At 40.1% G+C, this 26661-nt stretch overlaps 1 protein-coding gene and 1 long non-coding RNA gene across 4 annotated transcripts in view; one reads left to right on the top strand and one right to left on the bottom strand.

Moving 5' to 3' along the window:
- Nucleotides 1-501: 501 nt before the first annotated feature.
- The window catches only part of xirp2a (xin actin binding repeat containing 2a), a 72484-nt gene continuing 46324 nt past the window's right edge, over nt 502-26661 (bottom strand). For 2 of the 3 annotated variants that reach the window (XM_030157948.1, XM_030157966.1), the window contains 8 exons: nt 22077-22252; nt 14966-15103; nt 13528-13608; nt 13311-13377; nt 12845-12948; nt 2891-12260; nt 1608-1741; nt 502-635 (listed from right to left, as the gene is read on the bottom strand). In XM_030157948.1, coding sequence (XP_030013808.1) covers nt 1647-1741; nt 2891-12260; nt 12845-12948; nt 13311-13377; nt 13528-13608; nt 14966-15103; nt 22077-22252 — 10031 coding nt within the window. In that variant the 3' untranslated portion in view covers nt 502-635; nt 1608-1646. The remainder of the gene's footprint in view (nt 636-1607; nt 1742-2890; nt 12261-12844; nt 12949-13310; nt 13378-13527; nt 13609-14965; nt 15104-22076; nt 22253-26661) is intronic. The other variant, XM_030157956.1, reaches the window with a different exon arrangement.
- Nucleotides 16995-23711, top strand: LOC115435520 (uncharacterized). The gene is made up of 3 exons (XR_003937701.1): nt 16995-17006; nt 20446-20451; nt 23439-23711. It is a non-coding gene; the product is annotated as an uncharacterized LOC115435520 (long non-coding RNA).

Raw genomic sequence — 26661 nt, forward strand, 5'->3', positions numbered from 1 at the left:
CAGTGCCACCGTTCGACTCTTTTGTTTCCTGAGTGGGAGTAACACTCACTTGTGCCTCAGTAACAGCAACAGAGGATGCCGAAACCTCAGACTGTGCTGGAGTCTCTTCAGATTTCACTTTCTCTGTTACGCAGACGCTCTCCTGCACCTTGTCATTTTCCAGCTGTCCATTTTGTACTTTCACAACGGGACTTTCAGTCTCTTTTAATGAAGGTTTAACATCGTTTTCCTGTGCTGAATCGTCCTTAGGGGGCCATGAGGGCTTCACCAACTTCAGCTCCTCCTCAACAGAGAAGGGTTTCTTTGGAGACTCTGCCTGAGGAGGCCAAACTACAGCAATCTTGCTTGCTGTCTTTTTGTTTTCATCCACTGTTTTTGTGGCATTGTCCTCTGTACCTAATGTGGTGGGGACACTACTCTGAGCAGCAGAGGGTTTGGAATTCATGATTTTCTTTTCAGGTGAGGGGGACCTTACTCTATTTTTTTCATCTGAGCTCTGCTGGTTCTTATTGTTCCATAATTCTTTGTGTGGTTTCTGCCCAAATCCTTCGTCATAATTCCCTTTTGACTTGAACAGTTGCTTGTAGTGTGGCTTGCAGTACATTCGTCCATGGAGAGAGGCGTAGTTGCCAAGGCTATAAAAGAAAACAGAAACAAAGAGGTTGAAGTAGCATAGAGCACAGGTGTCAAACATGCGGCCCAGGGGCCAAATCCGGCCCTCCACAGGGTCCAGTTCGGCCCTTGGATGAATTTGTGAAATGCAAAAATTACACTAAAATATTAACAATCCTTTTAGTTCAGGTTCCACATTCAGAACAATTCAGTCTCCAGTGGGCAGGATTCAGTAAAATACTATCATAATAACATATAAATAATGACAACTCCAAATTTTTCTCTTTGTAAATGTAAATATTTTAATATATTTACACTAAAACAAACTATAATTTTGCAAGAAATGTGAATAACCTGAAATGTCTTAAGAGAAGCATGTACAATTTTAACCAGATTCTACCTGTTAGTAAATGTTTTGTGTATTTGTAGATCCACTGTGATCTGTACGTTATAATGTACATGTGGAAATGATAAACTGAGGCTGAATATTGTTAAAATTACACTAATTTTTTTTCAGTTTGTTCATGTTAATCACATTGTTTGAAAGGATAGTTTGCAGATGTAAACCTTTTCATAATGTAAATTGACGTTTTTCGCTCTAAAACATTGGAAAAGTTTGGAGTTGACATTATTTATATAGTATTATGTTATTACCTCCGCCAAGGAGGTTATGTTTTTGCCAGGGTTTGTTTGTTTGTCTGTCCGTTAGTGTGCAACATAACTCAAAAAGTTATGGACAGATTTTGATGAAATTTTCAGGGTTTGTTGGAAATGGGATAAGGAAGAAATGATTAAATTTTGGTGGTGATCGGGGGGGGGGCAGGCACTGATCAGCCTTGGTGGAGGTCTGCGCTCTCCGAGTGCTTCTAGTTATTTTACTGGTTCGGCCCACTTCAGATCAAATATAGCTGAATGTGGCCCCTGAACTAAAATGAGTTTGACACCCCTGGCATAGAGGAAAAAAAAGTTTGCCTAGTGAGGAGGCCTTGCTGTACCTTAATTTGCCTCTGCAGTGTTCACAGCGAAAGCAGCTCTTATGAAAGTTTTGTTTGTCTGCGATCAGAGATTCCATGGGGTACACCCTCTTCCGACAAGCCCTGCATAGTTCGGACTCTGGAACTCGAATTCTCTGAAAAAAGGACAAAAACAACCTTTAACTCTCATTTCATACAAAAGCTAACAACAAACAAATGAATGCTATAACAATCCACAGTATCAGCACCAGGCAGATCCTTTGTAGAAAATCAATTCTGAAAATGCACTGTAATTAGTAGGAGTATTACAAATGCAATTAATTTTCTTAAAACAGCTTGTGTTATTTTGCAATTACCATTAAATCTATAAAACACAGTATAATTACTCTATTGTACATATCAAATGCTCTTTCAACCAGAGAATTCAAACAAACTATTAATATTAATGATGTTTTTAAACCATTAAAATGTCATATTATCATGGCGCAGTCATATTAAAATCAATACACAACAATGAATTAAATTCAGAGATAAGAAAAAAAAAAAAGAAAAACAAAGCTTTAAAATGTGGGTTAACAGTAGATTTTTACATAAGGATATATGGAACAGCTGATGTAATCTTACTGCAACAAAAGTTTTTTATTTTACTGAAATGTTTGGCTTTGAAACCCTCCTTTCTGATGTGACATGGTCTGAATGTCACAAAGCAAAACCTCTCAGCAAAGAATATGAGGTGTTATATATTGGTGATAACATCTCAAAAGGTGCTGATGTCCTTGAGAGTGTAACACTTTGAAAAATGTGGCAAGTAATATGAATCAAAAAATGTTTCTGATTATTTTCTGCAAGTGCTAAAATGTGTCCACACCTACTTTTAATGTTTGGAAAGTATTTCTTAAGTTCTAATTTGGTGAAATACATTAAAGTTTGTTTATTGTGTTTAATATGATCTGCAATGAAAATAAAGACATTTTAGTTACAAATGTGAGCGCTATGGGGTTTTGTTTGGATTTTTTAAAAGCTGAAGTATTGTTTTTGTAGTCTGACAAACTGTCCTAACTGCACACACAACACACACTTCACAAAGTAGGAGCATAAATAAACAAAACACAGTGTAACCTGTGAATCTTAGAAAAGTGTAAAAGCTCAAACTCAAACTTAGTGTGAATTTCTAAAATTAAAGAGCAATGTTCAGTCATGTCAGAGGTTAATGCTTTTTTCCACACAATGCAGTGTTCACACAAAGCCTATTAATCATACTGCCACGCCTGTTAAGTATCCTCATGCTGCACATCCAGGTTTACCGGTCATGACAGTCTCCTGCTGCCGAGTTACAATCTGAGAAGTCCTCTGCTCCGTGACACTGAAACCCAGGTTCTGGAAAACTCCTTGGCTCTCCGCCCACGACTGCTGGAAGCTTCTCAGCAGTTCCTCGGTGGAGGCCTCGGCGGGCACGTCCACCGTTGGTACTCGGCCTCTCACCACATCGGCATAGGACGGAGGGCTGCCACGGGTCACAGAGTTTTCAGAGTGCATCTCTGTCGCGCTCCGAGTCTCGCTTGTCATGTTTCCAAAGTTGTCAATGCTGCAGAATTGCTCAGTGACTGATGTTTCGGAATGACCCGCTGGCTCAGAGTAGATTGACTCAGGTTCTCTTCTCTCAATTTGCTCTCTTAGTTCTCGTGCTGCTTGAGAACTGTGCTCCCCTGTCTCAAACACATCCTTTATGGCTTTAACGTTGAATGTTGAGATATCGTCAGTTCTCTGGGTGTGTGGCTCTGTTTCTGCATCCTCTGTATCGCTCCCCAGCCTCTCTGTGATGACAATAGGGTCCTTCCTGGTGTAAATTTTTGGTTTTGGGGATTCAAATTTGTTTACCAGTTTACTTAGGTCAACTCTTGGGAGATCTGCTTTCAGAAGGTCTATAGTCACAGTCTCAATGGGTTCCTCATTATCCGGTCCAAGGCGTTCAGGGATGTCAATGGGGTCCTTCCGAATGTAGGTCCGGTTTACCTCTGCTTTCTGGGCCTCTTCAAAGAAAGACTTTTTATCTTTCACAGTCATCATGGAGTCCACCATTTCAGTGACATCCACCAGCTGCTCACTCTCTGTGGGAGTCTCCCTGTCACTAAACGGCGACGCTCTTTCTGCTACAAGAAACTCCAGGACAGGCATAGGGGGCGGTGGGGTCATGCCACGAGACAGTTTGGATGTGGTATCTCTCAGTTTCATCAGTTTCTCTGAGCGGCTCAGGGTGGGAGAGGGCGTGGCCCGGCTGAGGGTAGATGTGGGGGTGTATGACTTGCGAGGAGGCGGCGGGGGTGTACCAACACATTTGTAGGGTGGGGGAGAAGGGGTCACTCTGAGGGGTGAGTCCGTCCTCCTTGACTCAATGCTGATAAAAGTGGGCGATGGAGTGCGGATGCTCGCCAACGGAGAGGCCACTCTGTGATCTGCTTTTGTTACCTCACTCAGATCCTTGTTCTCTTGCACTGTTTTTTTCTCTTCAGTGACTTTCTTTTCTGTTTTGGTTGAGCCAATACTGATTTTTGATATCTTTGCAGTACTGAAAACATTCTTGTCTGGTTTTGGAGGGACTACTGGTGGTGCTGGAGCTGGAGGTGGGGGTGGTGGTGCTGCTACAGAAGCAGGAGGTGGTGGTGGTGGTGCTGCTGCTACAGAAGCAGGAGGTGGTGGTGGTGGTGCTGGCACAGAAGCAGAGGGAGGTGGTGGTGGTGCTGCTACAGAAGCAGGAGGAGGAGGTGGTGGTGCTGCTGCTGGTACTGGAGGAGAAGGTGGTGGCGGCTCCACTTTTTCCTTTTTTCCTACAACTTTCAGCTTTTCATCAAAAAACGTGAGCTTTGCTTGAAAAATATTTTTTATATAGACCACCATCTCTTTCAGCTTTTTCTTATTTTGGCGTTTAGCTATTTCACTTAAATTCCTCCTCTCATCTGAGCCCATCATCCAGTCAGGGACTTCACTTATAATCATGATGACAGTGTTGGAGTCTATTTTGCTTGGTGAGTCCTCGAGCTCTTTCGTTTGAGTGAGCAGTTTATGTACGACATTACTTTTCTCTAAGTCTGTGATTTCCACTGAATGAGCCTCATCTTTACAGGACAGTTTAACCTTAAGCTCCCCTTTGGATTTTCCTGCTTTTGTCTGCATTTTACCTGTCTCTACTACCTTCTGCTTTATTTGCTGTTTCTGCATATGAATAGCTTCTTGCGTCTTCTTAGTCACAACCACCTCCTCCTGACTGTGAACATGCTCTGTCTTCATGCTCTGCTGACTCTGGGAGACAGACATATGCCCCTGGCCTTGATGAGTTGCTGTTATCTTAGTCACCTTGGGCATTAAAAGTGTAACTGATGGTGACAGTCTCACTTCGGTTTCATTATTGTGCACTTGCTTTCCTTTTTTCACATGAACCTCCACTTCTGGTACAGGTGGGGCCACTTGATCCTTCTTCTCCTTCACTTTCATTTCTGTTTTAGTCATCTTGGTGTTTGCTGATGTCAGCTGCTTGGATTCCTGATTCACCCTCTCCTGCATTTCACTTTTCATCATCTCCTTTTGTCCCACACTGTCACATCTCTCCTCTTTCTTCTCCGTAGGGATTTTAAATGTTTTCACCTTGAAACTTGGAGTTACTTTTGGAATTCTAGTGGGTTGAGAAGGAGTCATTTTCCCCTCTTGTGTCAGAGGCGCATTAATATTCTTTACATCTTCAGCTTTCAATGTGACCGCGGCCTGGCTTTGAAGATTCACATTTTCCTGGACAGCACTCTGTACGGCAGCAATAGACCTGGTGCTGGATTTCTTAATAAACTGCTGCTGCTCTGTGATGGAAGAAGTGACCACATTAGAGCATGACTGGACTTCAATATTGGTGGTTTCATGATGAGACTGAGAAGCAGAAAGAGCCTGAGCTTTGGGCATTGGGGCAGTTTGACTATTTTTAATGACATCAGCAGTGGCTTGTGTTTTTTCAGAGGAGAGCTTTTTTTCTGAGAGAACATTTGAGGATGGAGGGGTTAATTTTTTATTTACTACTGAGATCAAGGGTTTACTCAATGGGATGTGGGAGGGAGTTTTCTTGGCAGATATTTCTTGTGCTGATATTTCCTCTTTAGAAATAGTCCTGGCTTCTTCTGTCTTTGTTTTTGTTGCTTCTGCTTCCTTCTCAACTTTCTTTGCTGCAGTAAGCTCAGAACTACCTACAGTGGAGGATGACTGTATATTAATTAGAGGAGATGTGGGAGTCGTAACTGTACTTTTCTCACTTTCGTCTTTTTCTGTCTTTTGCTGGCGGTATTTTTCCTCTGCAAGCATGAGAGGGGTTTTAAACTTCCGAGCGTATGGCCTTGCTTTTGGTTCTGGGGAAGGTTCAGGGGGTGCTGGAAGTTTAATGGGAGGAACAAACACTTTTTTAGGTGGCTTTGGACTTTCTTTTGGCATCAGTTTTACAGCTGGGACACAATCTGGTACTTTTGTTGCAGATACTGCTGTTGATTCTGACTGAGTCTTTTCGCTTGCTTCAATCTCCTGAGTTGTTTCAATCTTTTTCACCTCCTGAACCTTAGTTGCTTTCATTTGCTCTGCTGTCACACTTTTACCCTGATCTGGAGGCAGCTGTGGCGGAGGAGGTGGAGGCGTCGCTTGCTTTTTCTGCCATTTGGGTTTAACTTGTATAGGCTTTTGTGGCTCTGCTGGCTTGGGCACTTTGAATAACGGCTTGCCGATGGGTTTTCCTGGCTTTGCAAGGGTAGGCTGAGGCATTGCATTAAGCTCGTGCTGTGAGGGTGGAGGAGGTAAGAAGTCTTGTCCAGCCACAGCAGGCGGAGGTGGAGGAGGGGGAGGAGGAGGGGGGAAAAAGTCTGGCTCAGACTTCATGCATTCCACGGGAGGTGGCGGTGGAGGCGGTGGGGGTAGGAGGTCACTGTCTTGCCTCATGATAGAAGGCCGGGAGGTGGGGGATGCTGGGCTCTCCAGCACTGGCGATGGCGGTGGAGGAAGAGAGAGCTCAGACTCTGATGGTGGAGGTGGGGAAGAGGGAGGAGGGGGGAAGTGAATCTCTGGCTTCACCTTTTTGATCATACCTTTCCCTCTCATGTCAAGGTTCCGGTAATCACTCTTCGTATTTTTGATGTTTTTGTTTTGTGTGAAAGCCTTGTCCTCCATTTGCTTTTGGGACATTTCCTCTGATACTGTTACATTTTGCTTATGCATGACAGTTTTCTCTGTCACCGTGGTTTGCACCTGTTTGACTGTCTTTGCTTCACATATTTGCTTCTTTGAAACATTTGTCTGAGATGAGCTTTGCACCTCTTTCATCACACTCACATCAGTGGCTTTAGTCTCTGTTTGATCTTTATTAGTCATTTGTTTATTCTTTATTGTAATGGTCTTAGGAGCCTGTGTTTTCTGTGGGGGCAGTACTTTCTGCTTCTGTTCTTTCATATTCATCTTTTGAGAGGCCCCAGGAGCATTGTCTGTTTTGGCTACAATAACAGAGTGGTCCTCTTGGGTTATTACCTGTGTTTTCACCAATTTGCTTTCGTTTTGCCTCTGTATGTGCTTTTGTGACTCACTGCTCTCCGAGAGGTTTTTCACAGCGGGGGCTGGATTGACTGCTACACACTCACTCCTCGCTTCATGCACACATTCATGCTCTGCCTGCTTTACACTTAATGGATTTTTCACGGATACTTTTGTTTTCTTGGTAGAATACATACGTTTTGGATTTGAATACTGTTTTCTTTGCATCAGGCACTTTATTGCTCCTTGAACATCTCCTTTCACTACCTCCTCTTTTTCCACTTGTGTTGTCTCTTGCCCTTCGTAAAGAGATTTAATGGATGTTTTCACATCTCCTTCAATGCTCCCCCTACGCTGCATTCTTGGAGAAGTTGACGGCACCAGCAGCTGCTGGATTGTGGCTTTGACATCCCCTTGTTCGCTGACTTGATGCTGGTAAATCTTCTTCTCACTTGATGCTTCATGTAGACTTTGCATGGCAGTGTGGATGTCTCCTTTGACAATCTCTTCTTTTTCCACCTCTTTCACAGCCTGCTTCGCCTCCTCCAGGGATTTTAGGGTCCCTTTGATATCACCTGGTACTAAATCTTCAACAGTTGCTTCAGTTTTCGCAGTGGCAGATTTCTCCAGTGACTCAAGAGCACCTCTGATGTCTCCCTTCACGATTTCGGGCTTTTCCATTTCTTTGGCTTGATGCTGAGCCACCTCCAGAGACCTCAAAGTAGTAGGTAAATCTCCTTTCACCACCTCCTCCTTCTCTATTACCAGTTTTTGATTGATGGCTTGGGTGAGTGAATCCAGGGCTGCGCTAAGGTCACCTTTAACAATATCCTTTTCCTCCAGGTTTTTATAGGTAACTGTTGGCTCAGTCATAAACACTTCAACAATGCTATACACGTCACCAGGAACTATATCATCCTTTGCCACTGTGCGACCAATTTGCTGTTGATTCTTACGCAGCAAGAGTTTAGTCTCTTCAATGTCACCACCTATGATACATTCTTTTTGCACCTGCTCTTGGGTTTCATCTTGTTCATACTGGAGCTGCCTCAGATAATCCAAGGCCCCAGATTCAATGCATGTGGAGTAAAAGCTGACATTGCCTCTTTCGGTGTCTCCTACTCGTATCTTTTTGGAGTCCTCTGCTCCTGAGTTAGAAAGAAGACGATGAAGTGTTTTGCTAACGTTGCCCTGAACAATGTCCTCTCTCTCTAAACTAGCTCTCTCTCCTTTATTTAAGAGGGAATAGATAGTCATCCTCACATCTCCTTTCTCATCCTCTTGAATCAGAATGCCACGCTTGGAGGAACCCTCATTCTTCAACAGATTGTTTATAGCCTCTTGAATGTCACCTCGAATAATTTCCTCCTTCTCCACATTGATTCCCTTTTCCTGGTTAAATAGCAGCTTCACTGTGGTGTTGATGTTCCCCCGCTCCTCCTTGTCAATAGTTATAGCCTTTTCAGTGGTCTCCCTGCGGTTTAAGAGGTTCATCATGATGTTGCTCAGATCCCCACGGATAACCTCTTCTTTTTGGATTTGTGGCGCTTCCTGGTTCATCAGTTTGTACTTCGCCATACGGACATCACCGATCTCATCAGCCTCGATGAGAATACCCTGTGAGTCGACCATTTTCTGTGAGTAAAGTTCCTCAAGTGTCTCTTTGATGCTTTTACCCATTATTTCTTTCCTTTCCACACTGCTTTCGTTGAATTTGTGGAAAGGGGTGGTCTCAAACATCCATGTTGTTGTTTTCACATCTCCCTGTGGAATTGCCTCTTTTTCAACAACAGGTTCTACGCCATCTTTCTGTTTGATCCTGTCTAGAGGCTGCTCCTCAAAGAGCCACACAGACTGTTTGACATCGCCTTTCATCACTTCTTCTTTTGTCACTTTTTCCATGTCATCATATTCGGCTCCTTCGCCACGAATTTCATCAATTGTGCGGGTCTCAAACATCCATGTGGCAGATCTGACATCGCCTTTTTGAATCTCACTCACACTAACAGTCCTGATGTACTTTGGAGACATTTCATCAGTTTCAAATCGCTGTTTGTTTGTCTTCACATCACCACCTTGGATGTCTGCAACTGTTTTAGACCGGACTTTTATTTCCTCTGTAATTTCATCCAGAGGTTGCGTTTCAAACCTCCATCTGGCTGAGCTAACATCTCCTTTATTGATGCCCTCTTCAGTTACAGCCTTAATAACATACACCTCCTCTGAATCTCTAATTGTATCCAGAGGTTTAGTCTCAAAAAGCCATCTAGCTCCCACCACATCTCCTCTCATGATTTCTTCCTTTGTTACAGTCGTTACTTCATGATAGTGGCCTTCTTTGTCACAGATAGCATAAAGCGGCTGAGTTTCAAACATCATTGTGTAATTCTTCACATCTCCCTTTTCTTTCTCATTTCTGAAGATGCTTGTAAGTTTAGAAATTTCTGTCTTGGTTGATTCTTCTTTAATCTGATCAAGAGAGTACGTCTCAAAAATGAAGCGGCCTTTGTCGACATCACCGCCCTGTACATCAGTCACAGTGCGAATTTCCCGCATCACGGTGTCATCGCGTATGGCATCAATCGGCTGATTCTCAAACATCCAGGTACAATTAACCACATTCCCACGCTGAATGTCTTCAGCCTGCTGCGTCTTCAGCCTCTGCATCATTTCGTCAGATGTGGAGCTCATTATGTCAGAAGAGCGATTCTCAAAGATGTACTTCATCCTAGAGACATCACCTGACTGAATGTCGATTTCTGTAACTCTCCTGAATGAGCCAGAGTCCTCACCTGTGATGTTTTCAAGGTTCTCCGTTTCAAAGAGGAAGCGGGCCAGCCGCACGTCTTTTCCGTGGATGTCCTCTTGCTTTACAGTGCAAGTTTTCAAAATGGTCTCAGATTCAGACTCGGTATGATCACGAATGTTGTCGAGAGTTTGGGTTTCAAAGAGCCAAGTGCAGGTTTTGACATCTCCTTTTTGCACTTCCTCCATATCCGTTTCACTCTTCTCAACCTTTTCATAGAGCACATCCATTGGCTGAGTCTCAAACAACCACCTACATGTTTTTACATCTCCTCTCTCAATTTCAATGCCTTCTTTAGTTTTATGTTCTTCATCCTCAAAATTACTGAAAAATTTAATAGCATCAAGCGGTTGAGTTTCAAACAACCACTTGGCTGTTTTGACGTCCCCTGACTCAATCTCTTGTTTGGATATCCCCTTTATGATCTGGAACTTATTGATGCTTTCATCAAACTCATCAATAGGACGTGTTTCAAACATCCATCTGCAACTGCGTACATCTCCCTTCACAATCTCCTCACGCCTCACCGTCCTCACCTCATGGTAATGGCCAGAGCTGTCTTGCATAGCATACATGGGAGTGGATTCAAAGAGGACTTTGTTGGATTTCACTGACCCACTTGTGACACCTTCAACCTGAATTTTTTGTGTTGCCTCGCACTTACTTAAATCCATACTTTCAAACCTTTCTTTAAAGTTTGTCACGTCTCCTTTATCGAGAGCTTCAATATTCACCGTTCGGGTAATCTCCTTCTTCTCCTCCCTTATATTCTCTAGTGGCTGGCTTTCAAAGACCCACTTTTGATGCCTCACATCACCTTTTTCTTCCTCAGATGCAACCATTTTCTTAAGTTTCCCAACTTCAAGCAGCTCCTTAAGATTTTCCATTGGAACTGTTTCAAATAGATATTTTGCTGACTGAACATCACCTCCTACGATTTCCTCAGAGGGTAAAGGTCTGGAATTGGCATTATCTTTCAGAGTATCCATCGGCTGGGTTTCAAATACCTCACAGTGCTTCCTTACATCGGCTCCAATTATTTCCTCTTTTTGTTTCCTGGAGCTCTCCCATTCCTCGTCCTTAATTGTGTCCAGAGTCTTTGTTTCAAAAAGCCATCTACCTTTATTGACACCGCCTTGAATGTTATCCTCCATGGAAATACCACATATCAGTTTAACATTTGTGGGGTCTTTGTTAATCATACCCAAAGGCTGAGTTTCAAACATCCAACGTGATGTTTTCACATCTCCTTTTTCAGTCTCCTCCCTGCGGATGGTGGTGATCTCCAACATCTCACCTGAATCACCCCTGATGACACACATTGGGAGGGTCTCAAACATACGAGTGGTGGTCTTCACGTCGCCTTTTATCTCTTCCAGCTCAGACTTGAGGCTCAGAAAGCTGCTCTCCTCTATGGTTTCTGTTTTACTGAGAGAATCCAGATGCTGGGTTTCAAACAGATATCTGGCTGTCTTCACATCTCCTCCAGTGATGTCTTTTGCAACCACACTATCTACGTCCTGCTCATCTTCTTGGTAGATCTTATTCAGGTAATCGAGCGGCTGTGTCTCAAAAAGCCAAGTAGCTGTGCGGACATCTCCTCTTGCAAGATCTTCTTGTTTTTGTGATACCTCTGTCCCAACAACTGTCTCGTTGCCTAGAGCATCCATGGGCTGAGTCTCAAACATCCAAGCTGTGTATCGCACATCTTTGCCAGCAATGATCTCCTGCTGCGCAATATTCCTCACCTCAACCTCATCTGGAGTGTCATTTTTAATCGTATCTAGTGGTTTGTTTTCAAACATCCAACGCATGGACTGCACTTCTCCTTTAAGGATCTCCTCCCACTCCACTGACTCAGGGCTTGAGCACTTACTTGGGCTGTTAGGTTCATTTTCAAACATATAACATGCCTGCTGCACATCTCCCACCATTTCCTCGCTTTCCAAATGCTTTAATTCGGCCTCAGAGAGCTGGTTTAAGAACTCCGCCTCAAGGTTCTTGCGCACCTCTGGATTTATGTGCTTGTAGAGGCGTTTTAGTTCAGCCATACTCTTGTGTTTGAAATACTGTTCTTTATTAATGGCGCTCTTATTCTGGGAGGCTTGCTCGTGAGGCTGGGGCGAGATTCGGGATTCTGTGACTTCCTGTGTCACCTGCATCAGGTTTGAGGGAGGGAGAGGAAAACTGTCTCTTGCCTCATAGGCCACTGATGAAGCAGATGCTGAGGATGAGACGGCCTTAATGGCGGAGCTTGTCATTGCTGAAGTTTTGGATGTCTGGTTAACTGGCACCCACTGAAACTGATTGAAATCCACATCAACCTGTGTTTTTTTTAGGTGCGTTTTGGATAAAAGGAAAGAGGGACAAAAAAAATCTATGGATTTTTTTTAAACAACACAGATTAAAACATCAGAAAAATACAATTTAATTTAGAAGATGAAGTGAAATAACAACTGCACCGAAGAAGAATAATCATGTTATGTTTACTCTGGAGTCAAATTTAGCTGTCTGTCTAAAAGCCAGAGGAAAAGGTGATTTGTAATAAATGTAATTGACATGTAAATGCTCAAATACAGAAATATCCTGAGTCTACATGTTACTTAATACTGACTGTATTGAAATACTTACTGGAAATCACTTTAACAGCAGACACTAAGTGGACTATATGTGAGGTATTGTTTCTGTCTGGCTTTTTCCTTTCTGAATTTCCTTAAAAAGAAGTCAGATTTTTGTTGTGTAATGACATGATGGTTTTTATCTAATCTAATTTATTCCCCATCACCTCATGGCATGCACAATTTCCTTTTGATGGTTTCATGATGTGACCTCATCTTCATTCTGATAGCTGATAAAAAAAAAAAAACCCAAACTATTATCTGTTTAGATAAAGAGACACCATCATTACCTTAATTTCCTTGGCTGGTGCAGCTTCCTCAATTGTTTTTTCATACTGCTGCTTCAAAGCCTGAGTAGAAACCTTTGGTAGGTCTTCTCCTCCAACGAGCATAACTGAATTAGACACAAGAAGAAGGCTGCCTCATTAAGTCATTCACAGTGAGGGAGCTCAGGGGGATTGGAAAGAGAAATAAATCATTTCATTAAAAACCTGAGTAGTTTTCATTTTCTGAAACCATGCAGCAGTGATTGCCCAATTTCCACTTTCCAATATTTTACCTTCCTGACTTTGCCCTGATTAGATTTGCTGTTATGCACTGAATAGAAAATCATCTGCACTCTGACTCATTTTCATATCTCATCCCTTATTCAACCATAGTGGGAACAATCATTAATATACAGGACATAAGCAGTGCTGTGATAAAACGTGCAAATTACAATATAAAAGGCACAGCCAGAATAGCATTATGCCCAACCTGTTTCATTGTAATGGTTCCCGTAACTGGCGGCTGCACTGTGCTGGACCCTTTGATCATGGATCACCTGTGGAAAGATGGTGGCAAATCATTAGTATCATGGCAAGCAGCGTCCAGCTGTTTTAATCACAGAGACAAAGTACTTAGTGAGTTTTCTACAGCATATAGGGCAAAGGAAAGGTCTGGAAACGTGAGAGGACTCATAACTAGTGTGCACCTCTTGGCTGTGAGCGACTGTAGAGGGCATGACCTCCCTGGCACTGCTTCTCACTGTCACTTCTGAGGAGCTTGACATTTCCTGTCAAATGTACAAAAATGGAGAATGTAGATTCACTGAACCCCTCTCACATTAATGGTGGCACATACATGGATCTACACACAAAGATGGGCACACACTAGAGTTTTACCACCTCAAGGCTGCAAAAAACAGTGGGAGAAGTAAGTAATTATTACCTAAGCCAGGAGGTACTGTGATCACTTTGCTTTGTGTGTTTGCGTCCGTGTTTTCGTGTTTGTTTGTTTGTTAGCAAGATAACGCCAAAAGTTATGGATGGATTTTCAGGAAATTTTCAGGAAATGTTGATACTGGCACAAGGAAGAAATTATTAAATTTTGGTGGTGATCAGGGGGGTGTCTTTCTTGGTGGAGGTCTGCGCTCTCCGAGTGCTTTTCTTGTTTTTATAATGTGAAGAACTTAATAAAGCCCCTGTGTGGCCCGTAACAAATGTCTTTCCATTACAGAGCTGCTTCCCTGGGAATGGCTAACTTTAAATTCTACTAATGGAGGGTTTCATCATTGGAGAGGAAAAGCAATAGATTATAAAAACTGTTCAAAAACTACATCAGCCATTTCCTCCAGTGAGATTCATTCATCTTGAAAGAGATGAAAGAGAAATGTGATGTGTGAGGTTGTATCCTCTGCTGTTAACATGAAAGATACATGATGGGGAAGCATGGTACTCTGGAAACCACGTACAGTAAGTTTAATATCTTTTCTGATGTTTTAAAAACAGTCCTCTGGTATCACACCTGTGAGAGGAAACTTGAGCGGAAAGTAGTTTTCTGTAGCAGCACAGAAGCAATACTTCGATCAAACTGACTGAGACATTTCTCCTCACAAACCCCAATGTAAAATTTAGCATTCAGCGAGGTCCTTGTGTGCTCAATGAATCCACTCTGCTTCCTGCTTGAATGAGCAGATGGGGAGAAAGCTTGTGCGTGGCAGGCCAGAAGTGACCTTACTTCACTGAGATCCGGCCCCATCGCAAGCTGCTAACACGTTCTGGCATTTTCCTCACGCACACGGATGACAGTACCTTGACAAAGTTCAAGGTGCCCTCTTTGATTTGACCTACAAGAACGCCTCCAAGACTCAGACAAAGCAGACAAGCCTGTTGCAATAAAAATCTACAGCGGAATGTTAATCGTTCAATGAATTTTTCTTTGACACAAAGCTTGCAGGCATAAAGGACGATATTGTACTTGTTTTTCAAGAGCATTCGTGTACTCACCATCTGTAATAGTCCATTGTAAAGGTAAAACTTTCCCATATAGTAACATTCTTCTACATTTCTACCTTTACAGCAAAGCTCACACAGCACAAATATATAGTTACTGTTGAATAAAATCACACTGTAAAGCATCTCTGACATTACCTGGACAGATTGCTGCTGGTAATGAAACTGAGTGACAGTCGACTGAGAGGACGAAGAAGAAAACTCCTGGTTCTCAAACTGTCTCTTTACACTGGCCAGGCCACCAGGCAGCGAGCACGCCTCTGACTCATCCATCATCTACAGCAGAAAGCAGATAGCATTAATATACACACCTGCAAATCCACCATAAACATAACGGTGTAATAAAATAATGTGTGACAGGTTTATGGGATTTAAAATGACGTGAAATGATCCCTTATCATCTCAAGGCATAGATCAGTGGATTCATTGTTTAAAATGACACATAAATGCTGTGATATTACGATAGTAACAGACAGGTTTTGTTCCTTCCTTTAAGAACCTCTAGATGGCGTAAGAAGCAGAGGGCACTGTCGATGGGCTGCTTAACCCTAAAAGACCTGAACAGCCACCAGTGACAAAAAGCACCTACTGCTGCACTATTCCTAATGATACTTTTAAGTATTTCAGGTAAAATTCAGTTTTCCAGCTTTTTGCCATCATTAGAACATCAACCACTGGGTTTTTTTTAAATTTTTTTTTTTTGGCTCACTGTGTGTATGCGTGAGTGACAGAGACAGAGCGGAGCTAAATGACAGCATCAGACAGGACTAGCATCAGGTAAAGACTGGGGAGTTTATCACCATGAAAAGGCCTTCCAAGGCCTTAACTGCACAGTTTAGAAGAGGAGAAAAGAGGAGGATGAAAACTAATCCAATTACAGAGGTATGGAACCTGTTAGAATGTTAAAAAGCGTTTGATATTACTAGCAACAGCTAGCTGAACTGAACTGAAGCAAAGCTGGCTAATAATGGAACTGGAGATGATTAAGAGATGAGATATCTGCAAAGGTGTGGTTTACTGCTGATGAACTGGATTATATATGTTTATATACATTTCTATCTGGTTTAACTGCTGGTTAGCTGGTTTATATATATATATATATATATATATATATATATATATATATATATATATATATATATATATATATATATATATAATGTGTGTGTATGTGTATGTATACACACACACAGGGTGGGGAAGCAAAATTTACAATATTTTGAGGCAGGGATTGAAAGACAGTGTATGACCAATTAGTTTATTGAAAGTCATGAGAATTTATTTGCCACAAGAAAATTGACATAATAGAAAATGTTTTTATTCTATGTGTCCTCCTTCTTTCTCAATAACTGCCTTCACACTCTTCCTGAAACTTGCGCAAGTGTTCCTCAAATATTCGGGTGACAACTTCTCCCATTCTTCTTTAATAGTATCTTCCAGACTTTCTCGTAATAGTTTTGCTCATAGTCATTCTCTTCTTTCCATTATAAACAGTCTTTATGGACACTCCAACTATTTTTGAAATCTCCTTTGGTGTGACGAGTGCATTCAGCAAATCACACACTCTTTGACGTTTGCTTTCCTGATTACTCATATGGGCAAAAGTTTCTGAAAAAGTATGGATAATAGTGTTAGGTATGATTATGACATCAATATATGTTTGGTTTCAAAACAATTGACGTAGTGTCTGCTGAGAAAAAACAACTAAATGTTCATTGTAAATTTTGCTTCCCCACCCTGTATATATATATATATATATATATATATATATATATATATATATATATATATATATATATATATGTCACAGTAGAGATTGAAATCCAGTAGGATTCCTAAGCCTACTAGGACAGATAGTAATTGTAGTTTGTCCTAGGACAAACTCAAATCCTACAAGAAATTAGGATCTGAACTAGGGTTACATATGTTTGCAACTATTGTACACTAGTGAGTAGCACATTTAAGTCTTACAAAAAGTCTTTGAAGCTTAGCTATAGAATATTAGATTCAAAGTCTGTGTAAATTCTGAATAAAATCATGGTTTGTAAGAATATTGTTGTTTCTTTTACTTTTAACCCTACCATCTAGACCAGGGGGCAGCAAAATGCCAATGCCAACTTTAACATCGTACATTTTCTTCAAAGACTTTTTCTAAGACTTAAATGAGCTACTCACTAGTGTACAATAGTTGCAAACATATGTAACCCTAGTTCAGATCCTAATTTCTTGTAGGATTTGAGTTTGTCCTAGGACAAACTACAATTACTATCTGTCCTAGTAGGATTAGGAATCCTACTGGATTTCAATCTCTAATGTGACATATATATATATATATATATGTGTGTGTGTGTGTGTGTGTGTGTGTGTGTTTCTATCTGGTTTAACTGCTGGTTAGCTGGTTTATGTATATATGTTTCTGTCTGGTTTAACTGCTGGCTGCTTTGTGCATCTCCTCTCACGCTTTGCACATTTATGCATTGTTTTCACATAAGTTACGTTGTGTATGGATCACACACATACCCCCCAAACCTGCTATAGGGAATTTATACATCATAATGAACATGTGTTTGTGTCTCTGCTCAGTCAATGAGCCGCCCTAACCCGACCCCCAAATAAAGTGTCCAGAGTAACCCGCTCATTCGTGCCTCACGGATTTCTTTGAATAGGATGGTGAGGAAGATAAAATATATGAAATAACTAAAACTAAACTAAACTAAACTAAAACTAAGCATTCAGAAAAAAACGATAACTAATAAAAACTGGCAAATATGCTCTAAAAACTAATTAAAACTACTGAATTAGAGAAAAAAAAGTCAAAACTAAATAAAACTAAACTATAATTAAAAATCCAAAACTATTATAACCTTGGTTGGAGGTCACCACAAAAATAGTTACAGGTCTTAAAGTTAGCTATAAGATCAATAAAACCTAAAATAAAAAAATTAAAAAACTGTGTATACTTTATGTTCATGAAAACACGGCAGGCTTCCAATTTCACTGGTAGAGTCTATCAACTTCTATCTGACCACAGAGAGTCAAATATCAATAAGATGCGTGATAATTTAATAGGAAAAAAAAAAAAGTGATTTTTTTACTCAGCAATAGAAGGAGTCGTTCCTTAAAAGTGAAAAGATGAATCCAAAGAAGAAAATGGAGAAAAGAAAAGCACTGTCTAAATCTTATTTGTATGGAAAAGACATCCCTCATGTTATGAGATCTGGGTAAGAATCCACACTGACTATTTGATAAAATAATCTCCTTTTGGGATTGTCAATTACTTTCCTAATAAAAGATTTATATGTAGGCTTCTGCATACATATATAGCTTCTTAGAAACTGCAATATATAAAAGCATTTCTAAGTCTGCTGATGTGTGTATGAGGTTGTGTGTCTGAACACAGGTAGCTGTCACCTTTTTCTTTATAATGCAAATGATGACGACAATGCAGTTTGCCATTTCAGACGTTTAGGTCTGTGACATTTTAAGGGAGGTCATGGCGTTATCAATATTTTATTGCTTTAGTACAAGCTCCCTGGTAATAAGTCATGAAATCATCTCTTATTCAGGATGACTGCTGTGCACATACACAGACAGGTCAGACTCTGAATTAAACAGTGTCCATCAAGGCCTTTTGTTATCTGTGTGTGGACGACAGCTAGAGGTAGAAAGGAAATGTAAAATTCCCATGCCTCCATCGTCTAGTAACCAGCCCCCCACCTCTTTCTATTTCGCACATAATCCCATGCATTCAGCTGTCCGTCCGCCACACTGAGGATTGGCTGAGGTTGAGGTGGATGCAGCGCTGCCACGTACAGCCATTACTGTAATGTAAGAGGACCATTTAAAGAGTCTTGTTGAAGCTACTTTAAGCTGCTGTTTGGGACGGATAATGCCTCACTAATGGCCTCTGTTTCATTAAAGAATATACATGAGATTTATTGAATTCGTAAGGTGCTTCTTATTTTGAAGACAATTTTGTATTACAGCCCATTTGTAAAATGCAACAAGCCACTTGAGGCGGTGCTTTACAGAGATTTTAGTGCTCTGTTATTCTAACAGCACCTCTCATCTGCTCTAAAAAAAGGCTGTAAAGCTCGGCCTCAAGTGGTTTGTTGCTATGCAGACCATTGACAGGATAAAACTGTTAATGCACTTTTCTCTGACAACATTTTTTTTTAATACACTGTTTTATAATCTTGCTGTATTAGCCCTTTAACCCCTAAGACATTATTTCAATGAAACAGGCTGCTATGAATTTGCATCTGTACAGGCTGGAATAACAGAAAACGACAAAGAGAGGAATTGATACTTTACAGGTTTTTACTAAATAAGGCACTCAGAATCTACATCAATAAGAGATTTAGGATGTTGAACATGAACTGTGAACTGGAACACACTGAACAACGACAAGTATTTGAATTTTGGTCCGGTAGGTTTTGTTTTGGGGCTCTTTTTTTCTAAATCCGTTCAGCTGCTTTTTGGCACCTAGTTGAACTCCAAAAAGCAGTTACATGGTCAAAACTCGATAGAAGCACAGTAAAAAAAAAAAAAAAAAAAAAAAAAAAAAGGAAATCACCACAACACTGCAAACAACAGTAAAAACAAAAAAAAAAAAACACAAGGAAAATGGTGCAAAACAACAAAAAATGAAAAAAAAAAGTCAGTCTCACTCACTGCTCTGTGTTTTAGCCCCCATTCCACAGGCTGAGGGGGGTGCACTGAACTTGCTCAGATGTCTACAGAAAGCACAAAGTCTATTCTATCAGCACAATTTGAACATTTTAACTATTGAGCAAACAGTTGAATTTATATGAATATATAAAATAAATCATACATTCAGAACAAGCACCACAGACACGTCAGGGATTAAAGGGTTAATGTCCAGACTCACACAGAGGAGGCAGACCATGCTTTGTAACCCTATCCAAAACCTCACTGGGTAATGTACAATCTAGCAGAGGAGACTGTGTACCAATATTCCAGTTTAAAGCTTGATTAATTTGTTAGAGTTTGACGATGATTCACTATCTCCTGTTAGACTGAAAACGTGCCAATAAAATTTGTGTGACTGTAAATGATAGTTTCATTAAGTTGTTCAGTGCTGCAGTAGTACACCAGAGTTTACAAGAGAAGAAATGATATTTTCCAGTTGGTTGGACTTTATTTTTTAAAATTGAGCTGACTTATTGTAATGACCTTGCCTGACTAAGTGCTCACTCAGTTGAATTATTAGGTTTATAAAGCATATGCAGGCTGCCGATGGTTTATTGTCCTCTGTAATGACTAGGAACTCAAGGATTTTTTTTTTTTTTTTTTTTACTAAGGGAAGAAAAATGTGTGAAACTTTGCTGGAGCCTGAGTTAATATGTAATCGCAGCGATGACAGTCACTGTCTACAGGCTTGCAAATTAACCCTCAAAGACCCAAACAGCCACCAAAAGCATCTACTGAGCTAAAATGCTTAATCACTTTTGAACCACTAATCTAATCCTATTTATACATGTGGGTAATTCAGGTACATTGCAGTTTCTAAACTTTTCAGCTGCATCAGATATGACCCATTTGGATGTTAAGAGAATCTGTAGTGAATGTCAAATGTGGTTGATTCATTAATAAAGAATTATGTAGTTTGAAACATGACAGTTGTTGTAGATGCTTGTTTTAATGGTTAGTTAATGATATATTTAACTGAAAATGTCACTTTTCTCAGTTTTGATATGATAACCTTTGAATTTACATAGACATTGTATTATGATCTACACAGCCAGCAAATTAAATACAGTAAAATACCTGATATTCAGTGAAAAAAATGCAAATTACGGAGGGCAATATTAAAACAAACAATGATAAATTAAATGTAGAAATTCAGAAGGTGCCACAAAAATAGTTCCAAGGTGTCTAAAGGTTATGGTGGCATTGGATGTCATAGTCTTGTATAAACAGCTTTATCACATTTTCCCTTCTATATGTTAAATAGTGCTTATTATGAACCTGCAAATAATGAAAGGCTTGGATTTTGTGCCTGATCTCACTTTATTTTGCATAACTGAAATCATTGTCTCAGCAGAAATGTCAAATTTGATCAGTTTTTATTACATTTTATTCATGTCGAAATCTGCCCTCTGAAATTTTTGTTTACAACGGCACACACAAATATAATTTTCAGTGTTTGGTGCCAATAAGTGGGTATTTATCTTCATTAGGTTTACAATATGAGCATAATTAAGCTATTGGTAGACTACGCTATACTAGTGGTATAAACAGAGAAGAAAAGACAATTAAGTTGTGAAATCACAAATGGTTTTTTTTGACAATTATTCATCAATAATTATATCATGACACTGCTACCACTACCTGCTCCACTTTAAACTCTAATTTGTCAAAACAGGTTTATAATTTTCTAAATTTACAGACAGATTAATTATATACCGTGATGAAATAGATGCCACTTAATAAATTGCTGTTTGTTCGCTCCTGTCGACTGGGGGCAAAACACACAGCAGTGGGTAAGACCAACTCGCTGTAAAAATAGATTAAAATAAATTTTCCTTGTATTTTTTTTGTTTTTAATGCTTATAGTGTAATGGTGATTTTCCTTTATTTTTTATTTTTTTGCTGTGTTTTTACTGAGTTTTGACTGTGTAACTGTTTTTTGGAATTCAACCAGGTGCCAAAAAGCAGCTGGACTGATTTAGAAAAAAAAAAAAAAGCACCAAAACAAAAACTTTTGGGCCAGAATACAAATACTTCTTGTTGTTCAGTGTGTTCCAGTTCACAGTTCATGCTTAACATCCTAAATCTCTTACTGATGTACATTTTAAGTGCCTTATTTAGTAAAAACCTGTAAAACTTCAATTCCTTTTTGTTTTTTTCTGTTTTTCTATCCTGTTTTCACCCTAAAACATACAGTAAAGCAAAAGCACTGAAGAAAAGGAGCACAAGCACATACTCACAACAGCTTTTATGACACTGAAACAGATGCAAATCCACAGTAGCACGTTTCATTTTCATAATATCTTAAGAGTTAAAGGGCGAAGCTTTATGACACACTGATAAATAGTTGTATTGTCCACCCTACAGCCCCTGTGGAACAAATCCCCCGATTTCCTGCAACACTCACTAAAAACAGTTAAACGACAGCCACTTTTTCAACTTAACAATGTGATCCTCTCAGTATAAGTGTTTGCTGCGAGTGCATCCTCACGTCCGTCTCCTGTTACGTCCATGTGGAAGTACTGTATTGGCTTACCGCAGCAGACGAGGAGCTGCTGGTTTCTTTCTTAGACACGGCAGCCTGATACATCGCCAGCCGCTCTTTGACCGACACTGACTCGGCCTCCTGATCCTCGGCGCTCGGGGCCCTGTTCCCCTGGCTCAGCCTGTCCTCAGAACGTCCTGACCCGGATCTACCTGCGCTGCCTGCAGCTAGACACACAAAAGCAAAGACAGAAATTATACTTTTAGATGTGAATGCCCTTTACCTGTGTAGATCATTTCTTTATGAGAAACCTACATAAACTGAACTTTATCTAAGTATTAGATTTATACACCTACAGTTGAAGTTCCTCATGTCTTTCTGACAACCCAGACAGAGGTTGACCTTTCGTACTTGGACTTATTAGACAGTTTTATGACATCAAATTTTGTCCTTATCCTGGAACAGAATGCAGTGACCTGTTTCACCTATGGCTGACAAAAAGTATTACATAATCATATCTAAGGCTGAACAATGGATCAAAATAGCAAAACTGCACTACGACCGAGTGCAACGGTGCTGCAACTTTCTGATAAAGATAAAATATGTCACACCATTCACTTTTAAATGAAGCATTGTGGTGCTTCAGAGATGCCTCATATTCTCCAGCAAATATTTTTTTGGGGGAAAATTACAGCTAAGAGATGGAAAATGTCTTAATCACAAAAGTCAAATCAGTCCTCTGGAGACTTTTATTGTCAAACAATTTAAATGTGTTTCCTCTGATAAATACACAGCAAATGTTTCCTTGGTCGCTTTTAGTAAAGAATGCCACTTTTCACTCATTTTTGTTAAGGAAAACAAATTATTGTATTCTAAATCATTCATGTAGGTTTATCTATATAGCACATTGTACAAAGGTTATTCAATGTGCTTCAGATAAATAACATCCAGAGGGAGATAAAAAATAATGTATCAGAACAATAAAAGATCAGAATGTAAAAAAATAAATAAAAAGAATAGAGTGCAGGACACATGAAACGATAGAAAAGGATAAAAAAATTGCAAAAAACTCTATATCAAAATAAGTAAAAGAGCATACAATCCTCCAGACCGATATAGCGCATGAAGACTTTAAGTGCAATAAGAATAGGATGTAAGTTCATTCACAGACATTTGAAAAAAGCAATGTTTTCAACCGGGATTTATTTGGGGCAAATCTGACTCTACTGGCACTTTGTTCCAGTTGTTCTTTGTTAAATGCTCCTTCTCCTTGCTTAGCCTGGACTCTGGGCTCAACTACACCATACATCTAAGAGTCATATTTGTACTCGGGGCCATCTTAACAGAATTATGGGTTGTGGGGCAAAGCAGTGTTCTGGGGCCCCTATGCCAGCTACTTACAAAAATTATTAGTGGCTTGAAGTCAGTGGTCTTCAGGATGTTATTTTCCAAGCACATAAGTGAAAGCCAGTTCAAACGATGCTGCCCCATTGTGCTACAAAGCAGACTTTTTATAAGTTTCAGTCTTGAAAAAGAACATTCTCCTATAAGTTGGTCACCGTCATGCATATGAACACTTACAGTGTAATTTCAACATTTGGGAATACAGATTTCAAATTGTTGGAAATAATTTATCTGTACAAATTCAAGTCAAAAAAAAAAAAATCTGTAAAATGATTACAAAATTTTAGTGCAAAAATAATAAACTCTTTATAAAATTACTGAAGAATTCCAGTACAAAATAATAAAATCTTTATAAAAAAACTGAAAAATAATTAAATCTACATAAAATGACTGAGAGATTCTACCACAATTTTTTTTTAAAATCTATATAAAATGATTTAGAAATTCTAGTACAAAATAAAATAATCTATAAAAAATGATTGAGAAATTCTAGTACAAAATTTAAAAAAAATATTGAAAATGTATTGAAAAAAGTAGAAAATAAATTAAATTAGCAATTAGTAAAGTAACTATATGCCTTTGATCTCTATGTGTCATATATGAAACAAGGTGCACTGGAGGGTTAACACACAGAATTGCATGGGGTCCCTATGCTTGTGGGACCCAGGGGCAAGTGCCCATTAGGCTCATGCGTTTACTTGTACTAAAGCAAATATTCCCACTATAAATGTAGCCATGACATGATTTTTTTGCAGACCCTTCAGCCTTAATCATGTCTTAAACATTGTACTGTAGGTATGTTTCGATGTCTCTGCTGTTAGATTATGGAACTGTTTTGCTTTTGTTTCCAAATACTTAAAATCTGCTCCGACTTTGATGAACATGTCTGCATAGTTTCAAATAGATATCTTAACTAAGCAGTGCCCAGAGGCAACAATCACAATGTGTAACGAATGTTAATAATAAACCAAAGCAGAATACTCATCAATCACAAACACCACTTTATGATTCCTCATACTGCTCAGCACATCCCTGTGGATAGCCAATTAGAGGAGATAATTGATTTTACATTTGACTTTTCTGTGCTACAAAGCATCATTAGGCAACCGAGAAGGCTCCGTTATGGCTCAGCATACACCCACACTGGACCTTTTAGCTCTTGGCATGTTCTCTCTCTCTGGGCAACAACACTGTGGGATGAAAAGAAGATCCTAAATAGAAATTATTTTCTCTCGTTATGTGCTCACCCTGTCACCTTTTGACATTCTGAAATCCTCCTCCTTATGGTTTTTCACTAGGTGCTTATTTTTCTTCCACATGCATGCGTGCTAGTATTTGTTCGGCTCAAAGCAGAGGTCATTCAGAGTTATACTTTTGATGTGATTGATGCTTATTTAAAAAAGCTTGCATCTCATTGCAGCTGTTTTTAAATACATATGAAGCTCCTCTCAGTGCTGTGAGATTAGTAGCAGATTCAGTGCTTGGCATAGTACATACCATTCATGCTTAGCTATGCAGAGCTGGCTATCTTAATGCTACACTCAGCCCACTTATAGTATATCTATGAATACACAGCCCGGAGGTGACGCACTCCTCAAACAAACATAATCGAAATGAAGAAATCACACAGCCAGTGGTTTGGGCTGTGTATCTTAGGTATAGTATATCCACATGGATTCATACATGAGTTATGAATGCAATCTAATTCACATCTGACAACAGAATGTCCCTCTCATTGCTCCAATTTTAGCTTTCTGCATGTCGGTGTAACATATAATCTGTCAGGAAGAGAAATGCACCACTCGAGACAGCAGCATCTGAAAATAAACAGGGTTTTTAGCCGCTACATCCTATAAATATGGGTCAGAAATCCTACACCTGAGGCTGCAGTGAAACCTAATGCTGGTCAGATGACAGAAACACAAGGATAATGCCCTCATTAATCACCAGAGATAAACGTTCACGTCATGGTCTGGAGCTGCGAGAGGGGCAGAGACGTGACGGTTTTGATGCCTGTGAGCGGTGACAACAGTGCTTTGGATACCTCTGGCTTCTCTAAGCTATGCAAACCATTTATGCAAAGCTCCCATAGCATACAGTAGAGGTGAGGTAAGCAGGCTCCAAAATGGTGGGGGGGCGACTAGAGAAAAAAATAAACCCAGCCTTTTTATAAACCGGCTCTTGTCTGCAGCGTCATGTTCCTCTGTAACAGAGAGATTTATGGAGTGGAAGTGAGTGTGACAGAGATACAGCATATAAAGACAACAAGTCAAAAATCAAGAACTGCTAATCAGAAAGTCTGTTTAAAAGGTTATTCTGACCTCTTGCTATGCTCTAATGTTTAATTAATAATGTTTTTCTCATTAATTAAGATGCAAATATAATAAGGGCCGAGGCTCTGTTTACACTGTGATATTAACATCAGGGAAAAAAAGTTTTTAAAGGCACTTAAAACCTGCACCTCTCAAAGGCACATTAGCCACAACAACAGACCAAAGCCTATTATTTAAGTCCTGTTCTCAGAGTATTAGCTGTGTATCTCTTCAATGGCACCAGGCAAGAGGGTACAAGAAGTTAGAGGGAAAAGGAGGGAGGAAGAGTCATTGGGGGGAGGCCTAGCTGCCGCCAGTATGTACGACTCAGTGGCTATATTGAGCTGAGCTGAGGGCCATTGACCTCCCTGCCACTGCCTTCTGCCACTGCCTGTGCTAAGCCAATCCGAGGACAGGTCCTGCTCTGTCGGGTAGCTGGAAGCAAGAGGTGAGGGACAGTGTGGAGTGGTAAAGCGACAACACGACTAAAAATGTCAAAAAGTAAAAGAGAGAAAGATCAAGAGAGTAATTTCGGTGTTTAAGGACTGAAAGACAGCGTAGCGTCATAGCTCGAAGCTACATTCCAGCCCATAGATCTGCGTCAAGTAGACGCCGTCCTCTAATCAAAGCGGTGTCGCCTCATTCTCAGCCCTCTCAAACCCTAAAGCAACCCAGTTTCCTGTTCAGTACTTATTGGACAAAGCACACGGTTGCCGAGTTCTGACGGGAGAGCAAAAAACAAGCACTACTAATTGAAATGTCAGCCATGGAGGGCACTTTCTCTCTTACAGATGAGAGCAAAACAGACACAATAATTGAGTTGTCAGATCTATCAAAATAACTCCTCTACTGTACATGGAGAATGGATTGCCCTCGAGTGTTTCCTTATGCTAGGCTAAGCACTTTGTCTCAAATTTGCT

This window comes from Sphaeramia orbicularis, chromosome 2 (genome assembly GCF_902148855.1).
Source record: "Sphaeramia orbicularis chromosome 2, fSphaOr1.1, whole genome shotgun sequence".
NCBI classification, from domain to species: domain Eukaryota; kingdom Metazoa; phylum Chordata; class Actinopteri; order Kurtiformes; family Apogonidae; genus Sphaeramia; species Sphaeramia orbicularis.